This window comes from Salmo salar, chromosome ssa10, assembly GCF_905237065.1.
Source record: "Salmo salar chromosome ssa10, Ssal_v3.1, whole genome shotgun sequence".
NCBI lineage: Eukaryota > Metazoa > Chordata > Actinopteri > Salmoniformes > Salmonidae > Salmo > Salmo salar.
In genome coordinates, this window is record NC_059451.1 from 94977304 (window position 1) to 94996054 (window position 18751).

Below are 18751 nucleotides of genomic sequence, written 5' to 3' on the forward strand. Positions count from 1 at the left end.
TACTGAACCTTTATAAGGGAGATGACCAGATTAGATAAGGTACAGGGCTCTAATTTAACAAACCAAACGTGATGGTAAATCTTTTTGCTTACGGTAGCGTTATGGGTTCAGCGGTGTCAAAATGATTTTTTTCACAAATAATTTTTGCTGTGCTTCAAGATATTCAAATGAGCCTCATGAGTCCCTGAAAATCAGCAGTTCTCTTTCTTTCAAAAGGGGGTAGTTTAGTCATTGGGGTCAAGGCTTGCAATAAAAATTATGTTCTCTTTCGCTCCCTCAAACGCTATGCCTAGGTCCTATTACTGCAACATTCAAATGTACAAAAATATATTATTTTCCTGGCACCATTCTCCCAGGGCCCTCACCTCCTCCCTGCAGGCTGTCTCATCATTGTTGGTAATCAAGCCTACTACTTTTGTGTTATCTGCAAACTTGATGATTGAGTTGGAGGCAAGCGTGGCCACGCAGTCATAGGTGAACAGGGATTACAAGAGGGGGCTGAGAATGCACCCTTGTGGGGTCCCTGTGTTGAGGATCAGCGAAGTGGAGGTGTTGTTTCCTAACTTCACCACCTGTGGGCGGCCCATCAGGAAGTCCAGGACCTAGTTGCACAGGGCGGGGTTCAAACCCAGGGCCCTGAGCTTAATGATGAGCTTGGAGGGTACTATGGTGTTGAAGGCTGAGCTATAGTTAATGAAAAGCATTCTTACATAGGTTCCTCTTGTCCAGATGGGATAGGGTAGTGTGCAGTGTGATGGCGATTGCATCATCTGTAGATCTATTGGGGCGGTAAGCAAATTGAAGTGGGTCTATGGTGTCAGGTAAGATGGAGATGATATGATCCTTAACTGGTCTCTCAAAGCACTTCATGATGACAAGTGAGTTTTACAGGGCGATAGTAATTTAATTCAGTTACCTTTGCTTTCTTGGGAACAGGAGCAATGGTGGACATCTTGAAACAAGTGTGGACAGCGGACTGGGATAGGGAGAGATTATATATGTCCATATACACTCCATCCAGCTGGTCTGCGCATGATCTGAGGACACTGCTAGGGATGCCATCTGGGCCAGCAGCCTTGTGAGGGTTAAAACGCTTAAGTGTCTACTAACGTTGGTCACTGGGAAGGAGAGCCCACAGTCCTTGGTAGCAGGCCGCGTTGGTGGCACTGTGTTATCCTCGAAGTGGGCAAAGAAGGTGTTTAGCTGGTCCGGATGCAAGATGTCGGTGTCTGTGACGTGGCTGGTTTTCCCTTTGTAGTCCTTGATTGTCTGTTGACCCTGCCACATACTTCTCATGTCTGAGCCGTTGAATTGGGACTCCACTTTGTCTCTGTACTGACGTTAGGCGGGGAAGGTTCTTGTAGGCATTTTGAAAAGTTGAGTAGCAGTGATCCAATGTTTTCCCAGCGGGAGTACTACAGTCAATGTGTTGATAGAACTTCAGTAGCGTTTTCCTCAGATTTACTTTGTTAAAATCCCAAGCTACAATAAATGTGGCCTCAGGTATGTGGTTTCCAGTTTGCATATGGTCCAGTGTAGTTCTTTGAGGGCCGTCGTGGTATCGGCTTGAGGGTGAATATACATGGCTGTCACTATAACCGAAGAGAATTCTCTTAGGAGGTAATACGGTCGGCTGTCAGAAACCATCTTTAACGTGTAGGAGGGGTGAAGTCAGGCGCAGGAGACAGAACTACGTGAAACACACGTTTAATGAAATGAGTCCAAAAATCCAAGGCAGGGTACCAAACTAAAAAAAATAGGAATAAAATCCAAAATGAGCTGGGACGCAGCCCAGCAGACCCTCATGCCTAAAATACAGCACAGTGGAGCATAATCAAATCCCCAACCTACGTAGGACGAAACAAAATTAATCCCGCATAACCCCAAACCAAAAACAGACAGACTGAATAACCCCACTAATGACCTAACCCAAAACAGGTGCTAACCTAAACAGACATCACCAAACGAAACAGAAAAGGGGATCGGTGGCAACTAGTAGGCCGGCGCCCGCCGCCCGAACGGGGAGAGGCGCCACCTTCTGTGGACGTTGTGACATCGGCATTTGATTGTGAGGTATTATAGGTTGGGTGAACGAAAGGACTTGAGTATGTATGTATGTATGTTATCACAATTTTATTTTTTTAAATTTTATTTCACCTTTATTTAACCAGGTAGGCAAGTTGAGAATAAGTTCTCATTTACAATTGCGACCTGGCCAAGATAAAGCAAAGCAGTTCGACAACACTTTACACATGGAGTAAAACAACATACAATCAATGATATAGTAGACAAAAATAAGACTATATACAATGTGAGCAAAGGATGTGAGATAAGGGAGGTAAAGGCAAAAAAGGCCATGGTGGCAAAGTAAATAAAGTATAGCAAGTAAAACACTGGAATTGTAGATTTGTAATTTGAAGAAAGTTCAAAGTTCAAATATTGCAAAGGAGCAAAATAATAAATAAAATAAATAAATACAGTAGGGGAAGAGGTAGTAGTTTGGGCTAAATTATAGATGTGCTATGTACAGCTGCAGTGATCTGGGAGCTGCTCTGATAGCTGGTGCTTAAAGCTAGTGAGGGAGATAAGTGTTTCCAGTTTCAGAGATTTTTGTAGTTCGTTCCAGTCATTGGCAGCAGAGAACTGGAAGGAGAGACGACCAAAGGAGGAGTTGGCTTTAGGGGTGACCAGAGAGATATACCTGCTGGAGCGCGTGCTACAGGTGGGTGCTGCTATGGTGACCAGTGAGCGGAGATAAGGGGGCTTTACCTAGCAGGGTCTTGTAGATGACCTGGAGCCAATGTGTTTGGCGACGATAACACCATGAGTAGTTAATCATGAAACATACACCCCCGCATTTCTTCTTTCCGGAGAGTTCTTTATTCCTGGATGGTGTGCACGCCTCCTGAGTAGGACTAGAAGTCCACTCTGAATACTTTTTCTCCACCGGTGGTGTTTTGGAGCAGCCTCAAACAGCTCAAATAAGCAAAGAGAAATGACAGTCAATCATTACTTTAAGACATGAAGGTCAGTCAATCCCCAAAATTTTAAGAACTTTCACATTTTCTTGAAGTGTAGTTGCAAAAAAGTGCTATGATGAAACTGGTTCTCATGAGGACCGCCACAGGAAAGGAAGACCCAGAGTTACCTCTGCTGCAGAGGATAAGGTCATTAGAGTTAACTGCACCTCCAGATTGCGGCCCCAAAAATTGCTTCACAGAGTTCAAGTAACAGAAACATCTCAACATCAACTGTTCGGAGGAGACTGCATGAATCAGGCCTTCATGGTCGAATTGCTGCAAAGAAGCCACTACTAAAGGACACCGATAAGAGGAATAGACTTGCTTGGGCCAAGAAACACGAGCAATGGACATTAGACAGGTGGAAATGTGTCCTTTGGTCTGTTGAAATTTTTGGTTCCAACCACCGTGTCTGTGTGAGATGCAGAGTAGGTGAACGGTTGATCTCTGTATGTGTGGTACCCACCGTGAAGCATGGAGGAGGAGGTGTGATGTATGGGGGTGCTTTGCTGGTGACACTGTCAGTGATTTATTTACAATTCAAGGCACACTTAAACAGCATGGCTTCCACAGTATTTTGCAGCGATACGCCATCCCATCTGCTTTGCACTTAGTGGGACTATCATATGTTTTTCTACAGGACAATGACCCAAAACACACCTCCTGACACGCCTGCTCCCTCTCTTCCCCCCTGGCACTCGAGGGCGCCAGGCTCCCCAGCATTGCGCACTTCTGCCATCATCATTACGCACACCTGCCGTCCCCCCGTCACGCGCATTAGTGATTATTGGACTCACCTGGACTCAATCACCTCTGTCCTTAACTTCCCTATATCTGTCTGGTTCCCCGCTCTGTTCACTGCTTCTGTATTGATTGTCTTATGTCCTTGTATACCCGTGTGCTGACGTTATTCCTGTCTTGTTTCATGTCTGTTCCTGAATAAATGTTTAGCTCCCCGCACCTGCTTCTCATCCCCGGCATAGGGTTTTACACCTCCAGGCTGTGTAAGTGCTATTTGACCAAGGAGAGTGATGGAGTGCTGCATCAGATGACCTGGCCTCCACAATCACCCAACCTCAACCCAATTGAGATGGTTTGGGATGAGTTGGACCGCAATGTGAAGAAAAAGCAGCCAACAAGTGCTCAGTATATGTGGGAACTCCTTCAAGACTGTTGGAAAACATTCCTCATGAAGCTGGTTGAGAGAATGCCAAGAGTGTGCATAGCTGTCATCAATGCAAAGGGGGGCTACTTTGAAGAATTTAAAATCTAAAATATATTTTGGTTGAAAACTTTTTGGTTACTACATGATTCTGTATGTGTTATTTCATAGTTTTGATGTCTTCACTATTATTCTAAGTTGTAGAAAATAGTAAAAATAAAGAAATTAGTTGGTGTGTCCACACTTTTGACTGGTACTGTATATGTCTATTGTGGTGGCGTTGGTTTGATTCTAGCCCACGCCCTTCTGGCACAAGTAACTCAATCCCCACGATTGAGTTGGTTTAGTTACACATTTCAAATATGGACAGTCTAGGATATTGTACCCCTGATGTTGATAATAAATGACCACACGAGACACTTTTGGATACTATAAATAGGAAACAAATAAAATAATAACAGTAGGCTACACCAACATTGTCACGGTTATCGTCGGTGAAGGAGGACCAAAATGCAGCAGGACTGTGTTTGTTCATTTTGAACATTTATTAAATCAAAAACGAACACAAAAACAACAAACAAGAGAACGAACGATCCACTGACAGTCTGGCAAGGCACAAGGCTAAACACAGAACAATTTCCAACAAACACACAGACAAACACACCCAACTAATATAGGACTTCCAATCAAAGGCAACACCACACAGCTGCCTTCAATTGGAAGTCCACCCCAATTAACTCCACATAGAAACACACTTACTAGACAACACATAGAAATACATAAACATAGACCATAAACCAAAAACCCGGAAATATTAAATCAAACACCCTTTTTCCAAAACACCACCCCGGACCACATAAAATAAATACCCTCTGCCACGTCCTGACCAAACTACAATAACAATTAACCCTTATACTGGCCAGGACATGACAAACATTAGTTTCCATTCATACAAAGGGTCGGGAAATTGCCACAGGAGATTTGCCGTGGTAAACCAGGAAAGATGGTTTTGTTGAGCTGAGACACTTTTCTTTGATGTGTAAATGATCAGATATTTTGTTTACATCATATTTGCACTTCTTCAGAAATAGCAGAAGATATTCCATTGCATTCGAGCCATGTCCGTTCTCAACATAAACTCATGGACAGTGAATCTTTCTAATAAGTTTGGTTTTTAATCAAATTAAATAATATAACAATCAATCTGTTTTTAAAACAGCAATGTTTCTTCATAGCATTTGGTCAAAAACACGATATCATGAATCGAATGTCTTGTTCTATGAGCATAAGGCAATGTGTACACATGTAGGACTAAGGGCCCTTCGACCTGAGGCATGGATGTTTTTCCTATCCATTGAACACAGTTTATTATATAGTATACAGTAACCCTACAATAGGCCTAGTTATAACAAACATGTAGCCAATCTAGTTTTTGTTATTGACTTTAACATGGAAATATTTGTCTACAAACATTGCATTCACATTTCTTAAATGCACTGCATATTCGAGCCAAGAACAATTGGACAATGCCCAAACGTTAAACTCTATTATAGTAATATTAGCCTACCATCACCATGTATATGGCCTGTTAGTGACCTTGCCATTTGAAAGGTAAACAAACCGGTCAATAGCCGAGGCTACCAAGGGCAGCGATCAGAAAAATGATGTCCAATATAAAGAAAAAACATGTTGCTCATTATATTTGAATAAGACATTGGTTATAGGCTACTGATTAGGCTACTGATTAGGCTACTGATTAGGCTACTGTGCGCCTCCTCTAGCAAAATCGATGCCATAACCAACTGCGTTATTCCCAAGACCAGCAACCAGTGAGTATTAAATATCACCAGTATCACTGCTGGAAATGGGCACTTTGGCACACATTTTTAAAGACACACCTACAATATTTCCACCCCTCCCAACGCAGCACAAGCGAGTTGATATAAGACAGGTAAATTACTGGCGCCAGGGTTACAAAACAGCAGAGCGCTGGCTTTTACAAGTCGAAATTGCCTAAGAGCGTGTGTTTGACACTAGCGCCACCTTAACACCTGCCAAAAATAGAGTCCACAGTGTTATTACTAATGGTATGTAGAAATACGATGTGATCTGATGTTTAGTCAACATGCGTGAAATACTGTATACTGTTAGGTTTTTATTACACTTTATAGGTGACTTTCAGGCAGACATCACACCACAATTGTACTACAATTCAGGAGCCATCAACTAAATAAACATTTCAAAAGATGTAGCAACATTTTGGTGTGTGAAAGATGAGAGGTAGAGAGAGAGAAATTATGAAGTAAGAGAGAGATGAAAGATAGAGGAGATAAAGAGTTTATACCTGTCTCTTTCAATTAAAAGTAAATGTATTTGCAGTGGTGTAAAGTACTTACCGTAAATTCCGGACTATAAGCCGCAGCTTTTTTCCCAGGCTTTGAACCTCGCGGCTTAAACAATGACGCGGCTAATATATGGATTTTTCCTGCTTTCAATTTTTTTTCTCCATAAAAACACATTGTGACGTGCTCAGTTTTTTGGCGGCATGAAGCTTTCATTAGACCAATGAAATTGCCGAACGGGTTAAGGTCAAACAACTTTTTTGTTTACTGTTTAGATTAAATTGAGCACTCTCAAACTTCCCATCATTCTGATTACGGTAGTCATTTTGTCACCCTCATCATGGCAAAGACACAGAGAAATGCATATGATGCAGCTTTCAAGTTGAAGGCGATTGATCTGGCTGTTGGATAAGGAAATAGAGCTGCTGCACGGGAGCTTGGTCTTAATGAGTCGATGATAAGACGTTGGAAACAGCAGCGTGAGGAATTGACTCAGTGCAAAAAGACAACTAAAGTTTACTGCAAATTTTTAATTTTTTGTTACAAGCCATGTTTCGTTAAAGCCTATTTATTTTTGTTACAAGCCGTGTTTCGTTAAAGCCTGTGTAAAGTTAATTTGTTTCAATGTACCGGTAGGCACCTGCGGCTTATTTATGTTCAAAATAATATATTTTTTAAATTCAGTGGGTGCGGCTTATATTCAGGTGCCCTTAATAGTCCGGAAATTACGGTAAGTAAAAATACTTTAAGGTACTACTTAAGTAGTTTTTTGAGGTATCTGTACTTTACTTGACTCTTTATAGTTTTGATTACTTTTACTTTTACTTCACTACATTCCTAAAGAGTGGAGATGTCCCTTGTTTTGGCTGTGTCATTGGAAATCCCCTAGCTACTGCATAATAAGCACTTAGTGTTGTTAGGTTCTTATTTTACAGATCTAAATAACTCACAGACACTAGAGAAGCTTTAACCAAGTTTAATCCTTCCCAAAGGTTCTGTACAGCTGTATTCAGACAGCAAAACATTTCTCTCCATCACAGTTATATACATCCTAATTAAGACAGGCCATCTCTCCAATCCTTACATCTTATTGTTCAACAGAAAGAGGTTAACAGGATACCAAACCCTTATTACTCCCTTAAGGGACTCTGTCCACACCTCCTGACCTCAACCCTCACCTCCTGACCTCAATCCCTCCTTCAACTAATCCACAGATATCCATCTGTCTTCCATAAATCAACACGTCACTCTCCTCTCCTCCATCAATCACATTCTAAAGCCTTCTAGCTTTCTACAGAGAACCCTTAACTTCTGACATAAAACCCATTCTCTTCCACTCCTTATCATTTAGTTAATATCTCAATGTTCAACGTTTAACCGTTTCCAACAGTGTTAATCAGTAATACAGATATAAAGCACAATACACTGAGATATGAACACCTCTCCAAGGTCATGAATAACAATGTGCTGGAAAATACTTCTCCAGATATTTACCAAGTTGTCTATTTTAATATTAACATAATTGGAGATAGTTTCTACACACACTGATACAGAAACAACAGTCCTGTAAAGAGCGCTCACAAAGGCCTGAATAGTTTATTTTCACACAGCACTTCATATTTGATGACATACCAAATTCTGTCCTGCTGGTCAGGAGCTGTGTGTGTGTGTGTGGTGTGTGTGTGTGTGTGTGTGTGTGTGTGTGTGTGTGTGTGTGTGTGTGTGTGTGTGTGTGTGTGTGTGTGTGTGTGTGTGTGTGTGTGTGTGTGTGTGTGTGTGTGTGTGTGTGTGTGTGTGTGAACTAGTCATGATTGTTGATTTAGCACTGATTTTATTACTGATTGAGCTTTGATAAGGTATGCAGTTCTGCCCTGATTTAGACAGTTATCTAGCTTCACATTTCTACCCCCGATGTATTTTCTGACCTACCCTGCTTCGCAGTGGCTCTGTATACATCTGTACTAGGCCCTGTCTGGACTGTCCTGTCCTCACTAGAAAACCTGCAATGCAGCATTTCCCTCTGAGCCTCACAGTCTCTTACTAATGGAGTAGAGGGCTGAGTAGAGAGCTGAGCCTCTGTTGGAACTAATGGACCACAGATATACAGATGTTTTATAGAAACTAAGAAAACAGGATGATGAAGTCATTTAAGCACTGTTATGTCTGTAAACTGGGGACCTGAAAAAATAGAGAATAGTGCTGAACTCCTCTGTCTGCTTAGAGAGCAAAGCAAAAGATGGAGGGTGTGTGAGTTCTTGTGTCTTGTGTGGTGAATGAGGCACAGACCCAGACAGACAGTGACAGACAGACAGTGACAGGCCATATCTCAGAGCAGGCTTCCCCAGGGTCGGAGCAATCTGTGTGGACATGAGTCAGAGAGATGCTCCCCTTTGAAGGGAGGAGCGGTCAGGTACATGAGGACTGGGGGTGAAATCCCAAACTGGTGTGTGTGTCACAAATGTGTGTGTGTCTCTGCTATCTCTGCTCCTGATAATCAGTTTAAGCCAGTTTATGATGGTGGGTGTGGTGTGTCTACTATCTGTGTGTACTTTTAACGTTCTCCCTCCTTTTCTTCCAGGCCTTCCCATGACATTAGTCTTGAGGAGTTTGATGATGAGGATCTGTCTGAAATCACAGACGACTGTGGAATAGGACTCAACTATGACTCTGATCCCTATGAAAAGGTATGACACAAACACACACGCATACATACACATGCAAGAATGCACACAGACAAACGCACAGGCACACGCACACCAATGTAATGTAGTGAAACAGCAGGTCTGTAATTAAAATAACTTTTCTGGTGGCTATTCTGCACTCATCATTAAATAGATTAACTTGCAGATGGCTACAAACTACTGCTGCAAACTACTAAAATATCCTCATATAGAATAAAACAAAAATACATCTGCATGGCTTGCTGTTTGGGGTTTTAGGCTGGGTTTCCGTACAGCACTTTGTGACAACGGCTGATGTAAAAAGGGCTTTATAAATACATTTGATTGATTGATGTCTTCCTACACATTTGAAGCTAAGCAACTTGTATGTCAAACTGTTTGGGTTTCTTTGTGCGGCTGTGTCAACACGTGGTGCTCATGGCTTTTATTAAAAGTTGCTAATGGTGTCTGCCGTTCCCCTTAGGTAGTTAATAACAAGTAGAGAGAGAGGGTGAGCTAGAGAAAGATCGAAAATGAGAGAGAGAGAGAGAGAGAGTGAGAGAGAGAGAGAGAGAGAGAGTGATAGACTGCCAATTTCTGTGTTGCTCTGCTTATCTCTTATATAAGTGACAGTGTAACTAGCTGTTAATACCTGTGTGACCAGTGCTGCCGTCATTACATTAGTGACCTTATAGATGCACTAAGCACAGCCCTGCTCTTTCATTTCCATCCTATCAACATCAGCTCCAACATCAGAGCAGAATATGAATGGAACTGTGCTGTAATGTACAACTCAGATCCCCTCTTAGAGACCGAGATCTGGTAGGAATAATCCAGTCCTGTAGTACTGGAGAAGCACTGGGTCTGTTTCCTGTCTTTCATATCTCCCCCTCTCTCTGCCCCGTTCTCTCCATCTTTGTCTCCCCCTCTCTCTCTCTTCCTTCCCCTCTCTCTCCCCCGTTCTCTCCGTCTTTGTCTCCCCTCTCTCTCCCGAGGGATGTGAATGTTTTATTTGTGTGGCTCTGAGCCATGGCTGCAGCACAGGGTGAATGATCCAGTGCAGTTTGCTGCTATGCAGAGACAACCTTCTTCCTCCCTCATCATTCCCTTCTACCTCTCCTCCCCTCTCTCCCTTGTCTGCCCATTCCTTCCTCCGTGCTATGCAGAGATCCGCTCAGAGAAAACCTCCCTTCCTCCTACCTCGAAACCCCCCTCCTCTCTATCTTATTCCCCTCCCTCCTTTTTCCTCCCTCGAATCCCCACTGTATGTGTAGGGATACAGGGATTAGAAGAGAGAGAGAGAGAGAGAGAGAGAGAGAGAGAGAGAGAGAGAGAGAGAGAGAGAGAGAGAGAGAGAGAGAGAGAGAGAGAGAGAGAGAGAGAGAGAGAGAGAGAGAGAGAGAGAGAGACAGAGAGAGAGAGAGAGAGATGGTTTCTACTGTTAATCTTATGGCACAAATCTAAATGGGATGTTTTTGCTTCTGCCTCATTAATCCAGCAACAAAAAGCCAGAGGAATCTAGTTAGATTTTTTCAGTGACATGCAAAGTCCTTTCTACAAAGCAATTTGTCAATGTGTAGAGAAGACCCTAAAAAAATACAACCTCAGAAAGCAAGTCGAGGGAAACGCTTGTATCCTTGCAATCTAAGATGTCATATTTCAAATGCAGATAACCCAACGGTGCACACAGTCCCAGTCTGCTCAGTTCAAAAATGTGTGGGTGTATGCCAGAGATGGTGTTACTCTGTGTTATGTTACATAATCAACCCCACCCCCACCACGTTGCTCATCCCCACAGAAACTAATCCTGCTGACATCAGACCAACACTCTGGATTAAACACAGAGCTTCAGAGTTCAGTGTGTGTGTGTGTGTGTGTGTGTGTGTGTGTGTGTGTGTGTGTGTGTGTGTGTGTGTGTGTGTGTGTGTGTGTGTGTGTGTGTGTGTGTGTGTGTGTGTGTGTAAGTGTGCGTAAGTGTGTTTTGTGTGTGCGTTTCAAGTTGTTGTCCTGTTCGAAGGTGAACCTTGGCCCCAGTCTGAGATCCTGAGTGCTGTGGAGCAGGTTTTCATTAAGGATCTCTCTGTACTTTGCTCCGTTCATCCTTCCCTCGATCCTGACTAGTCTCCCAGTCCCTGCCGCTAAAAAACATCCCCACACCATTATTTTAGCCTGCACCATTATTCACCGTAGTGATGGTGCCAGGTCTCTTTCAGATGTGACGCTTGGCATTTAGGCCAAAGAGTTCAATTTTGGTTTCATCAGACCAGAGAATCTTGTTTCTCATGGTCTGAGAGTCCTTTAGGTGCCTTTTGGCAAACTCCAAGTGGGCTGTCATGTGCCTTTTACTGAGGAGTGGCTTCCGTCTGGCCACTCTACCATAAACTGTGGGATCTTATATATACAGGGGTGTGCTTTTCCACATTTACCACAGGTGGACTCAGTCAAGTTGTAGAAACATCTCAATGATGATCAATGGAAACAGGATGCACCTGAGCTCAATTTCGAGTCTCATAGCAAAGGGTCAGAATACTTATGTAAATAAGGTATTTCTGTTTTTATTTTTTATACATTTGCAAAAAAATCTAAAAAACGTTTTTTTTGTCATTATGGGGTATTGTGTGTAGATTGATGAGGGGGGGAAATATTTAATCAATTTAAGAATAAGGCTGTAACGTAACAAAATGTAGAAAAAGGAGGGGGTCTGAATACTTTCCGAATGCACTATACATATACACATACACAAACACATAAATGATGGCACGTGTGTATACTAACAGAAACCACTGACTGTGTGAGAGAGGCTTAACGACTGACAATGGCTTGAGACTGGTAGATGACAATCACCCAATCAAATACAGTAAACAAACACACACATACACACACACACCATCATAAACTGGCTTAAACTGATTATGTCAGTAACAGAGATATGAGTCTCAATCATCTAATATCTTAAAATACCAGAAAGGGCATTTAGTTGGAGAGAAGATTTGAAAACTTTAAAATGTAATGTTTTGACAACATAAGCCCATGCCTCCCTCTATCCTATTGGTGGAAACTGTTGCAGTTACTAATGTATTTTTGAAGATGACACAGAATGCTTTGAGAATGAAGAAAACATAGATATTTTCATGTGTGTAATGATGTTTTTCCACTTGGTTGAATTGTAGTAAGCTGCGATACTTACATGCCAGCACATACACATACTGCACATACATACAGAAATAATCAACCTAATAATAGATCATTTCCCCATCACACACAGAGAAGCAAATCCAGTGGTTTGTAATCCCTAATATTGACATTCTGAATAACATGAATGATTATGTTGTAGTAGTATTATTTTTTACTAACTTTGGTACTTTCACAGGTAAACATGTTCTCACTGTGATTCTTATGCAGATTGAGTAAAGAGGAGAGGAAGGGAGAGTAGAGAACACTGGCCTATATTTCCCATAATGCTTCAGTGGAGAGGAGAGGGAGGTTTGAGTCTGATTTCTCCTGACAGTTTCTGCATGTTTCCCTGCAGTCTCATGACTTGACTGTGTCTGTCTGTGTCTGGGAGTTAGAAATAAGCTACAGACGAGCTCAAGAGATGAGCTAGAAATGAGCATGAGTCGAAGTTGTTTTCCCTCCTCTGTTTACCCCTTATAATGAATCTCAGTGAACGCCTGGTCAGGTGGAAGCAGATGGCTCATTTTCCTGTTAGCCCTTACATTGGCATCTATCAATCTTTGGGAGTAGAATAGAGAAATTAGTAGAGAGAAAAACAGAATGAATGAATGCAAGAGAGCGAGAGAAAGAGGGAGGGGAGTCAGTCTGTTGGGAGCAGACAGAAGACTACAAGTCCTTTGAGTCAGACCCAGGCATGAATCACTGAGCTATCAGATGAAAGGAGTGTCTCCCTTTACCTCCCTACTCCTTCCTTTCTTTCTTTCTTTCTTTCTTTCTTTCTTTCTTTCTTTCTTTCTTTCTTTCTTTCTTTCTTTCTTTCTTTCTTTCTTTCTTTCTTTCTTTCTTTCTTTCTTTCTTTCTTTCTTTCTTTCTTTCTTATGTCTCTGTCTCGCACAGCACCTTCTGAAAGTATTCACACAACCTGAATTTAAAATTGTTTAAATAGAGATGTTTTATCACTGGCCTACACACAATACACCATAATGTCAAAGTGGAATTATGTTTTTAGAAATGTGTACAAATGAAAACAAACTGAACAGCTGAAAGGTCATGTATTGCCCTTCGTTATGGCAAGACTAAAGTTCAGGATTAAAAATGTCCTTAACAAGTCACATAATAAGTTGCATGGACTCACTCGGTGTGCAATAACAGTGTTTACCATGATTTTTGAATGACTACCTAATCTCTGTACCCCACACATGTAATTAAATGTAAGGTCCCTCAGTTGAGCAGTACAGTTCAAACACATATTCAAAGACCAGGGAAGTTTTCTCAATGCCTTGCAAAGAAGGGCACCTATTGGTAGATGGGTAAAAAAAAGCAGACATTGAATATTAATTTAAGCATGGTGATGTTATTAATTACACTTGGATGGTGTATCAATACACCCAGTCACGACAAAGATACAGGCGTCCTTCCTAATTCAGCTGCCGGAGAGGAAGGAAACCGCTCAGGGATTTCACCAACAGCTTCAGAGTTTAATGGCTGTGATAATGTAGGAGAAAACTGAGGATGGATCAACAACATTGTAGTTACTCCTCAATACTAACCTAATTGACAGAGTGAAAAGAAGAAGCCTGTATAGAATATAAATATTCCAAAACATGCATCCTGTTTGCAACAAGGCACTAAAGTAATGCTGCAAAAAAATTGTCAAAGCAATTCACTTTTTGTCCTGAAACAAAGTGTCATGTTTGGGACAAATCCAATACGACATAATACCGCTCTCCATATTTTCACACATAGTGGTGGCTGCACCATGTTATTGGTATGCTTGCAATCATTAAGGACTGGGGCGTTTTTCAGGATAAAAAAGTAACCGAATGGAGCTAAGCACAGCCAAAATCCTAGAGGAAAACCTGGTTCAATCTGCTTTCCACCAGACACTGGGAGATGAATTCATCTTTCAGCAGGACAATAACCTAAAACACAAGGCCAAATCTACACTGGAGTTGATTACCAAGAAGACAGTGAATGTTCCTGAGTGGCCGGGTTACAGTTTTGCCATAAATCGACTTGAAAATCTATGGCATGATCTGAAAACGAGGATCATCGCAAAATTTGAACACTGCCAACAAAAGGAGCTGATCAAAAGCATGGGAAAGGAGCTTGAACGGACCAAATTCGGTCTCAATGACCAATTTCCAGGGGAGATAAACGAACGTCGTAAGAGACTGTATCCGGTACAGAAGCAACAGAGGGAGAAGGGTAAGCGTGCCTTTCTCATTGTGGACAAACTCTTTATAGATAGACAGCTATTCTGAGACAGCTCCATAACACCATGGCTGTACTACATTCTACAGGGACTTCAGGTTACGAAAAAAAGAAATTATGGGAACTGTAAAAATATCTCAACACTATAAAGTGGATATAAACACACATGTACTCAATTACATGCTCGCTTACACATACGGACTTATACATACACACACCTGATCTCGCTCTCTTCTCTCACTCTCTCTTTCTCTCTTTTCTCTTCTCTTCTCTTCTCTACCTCTCTCTCTATTGTCGAGAACTGTTTTATAATTTAATATGTTTCTTGTTTGTCTATGTTTTTTATGTATTTGTCTACAAGTTTATAAATGTTTGCAACAAGCAAGGGGAAGATATCAGAATAGGAGCATTGGGGAATAATAACATATTGTACAGAATACATTTGTACTGTAGTGAAGCCGTCTGTAGAGTAATGCAAGGTCTCTTTCATGATCATGTGAAACGTCAATTGCTATGGAAATGCTGGGATGTGTTTTTCAATGATGTTAAAGGTAATTATGATGCAACTATGACGGTGATATGATAAGGATTACAATTATCATCATGAATATTAAGGCTATACGCACTACATGTTACACACATAGACACTCAACCATGAAAATTGGCGGAGTTATTATTTATTTGGACAGCACACATTATAGTCTTACTCTTATACATACATCGTACACACTCTTACTAAATCACATCCAATATCATACACATTGTTAGGTTCTTATTTTTCAGAGTAAATAACTCACGGACACTAGATAAGCTTTAACCAAGTTTAATTCTTCCCAAGGGTTCTGTACAACTGTATTCAGACAGCAAAACATTTCTCTCCATCACAGTTATATACAACCCACTTAAGACACTCCTCCTTCTTTCCAATCCTTGCATCTTATGGTTCAACAGGAAAAGGGTAACAGGATACAAAACCCTTATTACTCCCTTAAGGGGATCTGACCTTACCTCCCGACCTCAACCCTCACCTCCTGACCTTACCTAATCCACATATGTCCACCTGTCTTTCCTGTATCAACATGGTGCTCTCCTCCCATCCCCCAACACATTCCAACGCCATCTGGCTTTCTACAGAAAATCATTAACTTCTGACATAAAACCCAGTCGTCTCTTTCACTCCTAATATTCTATGCTTCTTCTATATCATTTATTTAATATCTCAATGTTCAAAATGTCGAATCCAACAGTCCCTCTTGAACAATAGCATCCTAATGTTCAATTCATATAAACTTGGAAATGACTAATAAATGCATAAACAATGATAATAAAACATGAATAAAAAACTAACATGATTATAAAACATGAATTAAACAAACAAACAAACAAACAACTAAACAAACAATGAACAAACAGTCACCGCGAGGTGTACAAATGCAGAGACTTATGGCCTCTGTACTATGATCACACAATTTTATTCCCATCTATCATCACATAACAAAATGCCATTCCAGCTGAATCTGCAGTCTTGTTACATGTCAGATGGAGCAGCTTTTAGTTTCTCCACTTCCCCCTTCTGGTTCCTAAGAGAGTGATAGCACAAGACTTGGAAAGCAACGAAAAGACACACAAAACATAACAGTATTAACAATGTGATAAGCTATGCATAATTATATATGCATGATAACCAAAGTCTGAGACTCAGACAATTCCCACTCTCTCTTCACCTGACTCTATGCCTCCAGGATACTTTCCTGCTGGGTTCCACAAAAATAAAAGCTCTAAAAAGCTTCCTCATGCTTTCACCCAGTCTTCCCCTTTCAGCCCCAGGTTCCGAGAGGTGTTCCCAAGTCATGTCATTTTCACTTTGTTCCCCATCTGCTCCATTTCACCTGATAGGCACGTCACCTGATATGCAAGTGCGTATCCCTAATCCACGTTCCATCCTCTTGAGGTAACTCAGCACTGTATCTGCTTTTACATCAATTCCTTCAACATTTTGTTCAGAGTACAATGACCCCTCTCTCTCTCTCTCTCTCTGTCATGGTGTCTTCACTCACCCATTATGCAGCTGGACCTCACTTCACGTGAGAACTATGCAAACCCCAAGGAGAGACATGATGATCTTTAGTGCTGCAGGTACTGTACAGAGTAGTGTGTGTCCCCAACCAACGCTGTCCCAATACCCCCGCCTGGTGTCTCTTGATGTACTCAATCTCCAGAATTCAGCCCGTGCCCTTGGTTATATCTTGGTTCCACCTGAGGATATGCACACTGCAACACATGGGTCATTTCCTGATAACATCATTTGTGATATTTGAATAACAGCATCCCCTGTCCTTCCATTGGTCCCCCAGTTACCACTAACCAGTCTATGTGACATGAGTCGTCATTACTGATATACCAACAATGCTACTAAAGTAACCATTGCTACTTCCAACATGGCCCATGACTATAGTCTCACAATACCCCTCATTTGTGCAGTAGTCCAATTCCATGCTATCAATATAGCATCCTTCGCTACTAGTACTGCCCTTCAGTAACTGTCCCTACAGCGCCTGCCGTGAGAATACCTCCTGCATGTAATCTGTCAAATGTTCACCGGCTGTTAGAAGTTGGGGGAAAATGTATGAGTTGGGAATAATATCCAACCTAACAAAACTGAATCACAGGTGTCCTATAAGTTTACCATAGTGTCTTAAATGCTAGTGGTATCTCTTCTACTCTCACCATGATCTAGGTATGTGTAATGTTCAACTAAATCCCCATATTGTGTACAGTTAGCTATCCTCCCTCTTCTATGAGCTATCTCCTGTAACAATATACAGTCTCTGGGGATGATACTCCTCTAGCATTACATCTAACCCATAGCACACTATACTCCTAATGCATTTTCTACAGTTATAAAAATACTACCACCTTCTCAAATCAGTTAGTCAATATACATCATTCCCTCCTCTGGAACAATGAACACCCTCATGTTCCACGAAACCTAAAAACATATTGACTTGAAAAGAAAAACGAAACGAAGTATATGTTTAATAACTTAGCACCTCTCATTGATGCAATGCAACATAAACATTTGGAATACAGGGTAAGACAAAAAAAACTAAAAACTTTCATGGTTCTCCCAAGCTATGATCCAGTGATTCCCCCAAACAAACCACCTCCCCTCAGGATGACACTTAGAGATAAGTTTCTGGAGACTCTCTCGGCCACATAAATGTTAGCAGCGCCCTCCTCTCCTCATCATGCTTTAGCAATTCTCTCTCGCTGTATCCCAATCACAACTAAAACATTTTATAAATTATCCACCGTCAATTTAGAATGACTGACCTCAGTGCTTACTTTGAGTCTAGGGCTCAAATTCCAGTTTATCAACTTGGCACTCATCCCTGTTAGAACATACATTTATAAACAACCTTTTATTGCCGGTCATACCTCTTCTCATTACAGCCCCCTTTTGTCCCTGTTTTCCTGTCCTGAGTGGCCTGGTAAAGAAAGATCAGTATCTCAATGCATTCTTAGTCTAAATAGTTAGCAGGGCGTTACCACCACCCCCCATTCCTTCACCCGGCACTTAGCATTCTATCGTGTCTTCTTCAGATATCGTTTACAGTTCATTTTCCTAACGGTACTTGTAACTTTTGCCTGTCACATTTCATGGCCCTTGATAATGTCCCCATTTTAATATCCAAGTAGATATTTCCGTTTCTCCTATGTACACGATTCTCTCACCTGAGCTTGTTCTCTCTCTCCACGCTCACTCCACACGCGCTCTCAGCACCCCGGTTCAGGTTTATGGCTCGGACTCAGATAGGAGTGGTAAAAGTCACTGTCTCTCATTGCACGTCTTTGTCACTCTTTCTTCAGCCGGTTAGGGAGGGTTTTGGGGTTCACACACAAATGGTCAAATTATTTCTACCATGCATTAAGACACCATCTGACGTCACCTTCCATGATAACCTCAAAAAACCACAGATCATAACAACAGTTAAGTTCATTACATTTCTGTTTCAGGAAAGCACACAAACATTGACTATATGATGAATTAAGACATTAACCTTTTCTTAATACCATCTCTAAGACAAATGTCAAAAAGCATAACATAATGTTACTGCTAAAACTTTTTCTATATTAGCCCATACTCTCTTATTCTACTGGCGACCTCTAGGAAGAGTT

At 41.4% G+C, this 18751-nt stretch overlaps 1 protein-coding gene across 1 annotated transcript in view; it reads left to right on the forward strand.

Annotated features, from left to right (window-relative positions):
• Positions 1-18751, forward strand: part of LOC106561234 (C-Jun-amino-terminal kinase-interacting protein 2-like) — a 154497-nt gene that overhangs the window by 74973 nt on the left and 60773 nt on the right. Inside the window, 1 exon segment of the mRNA XM_045688738.1 lies at positions 9103-9208. Within this exon segment, the coding sequence (XP_045544694.1) occupies positions 9103-9208 (106 nt within the window).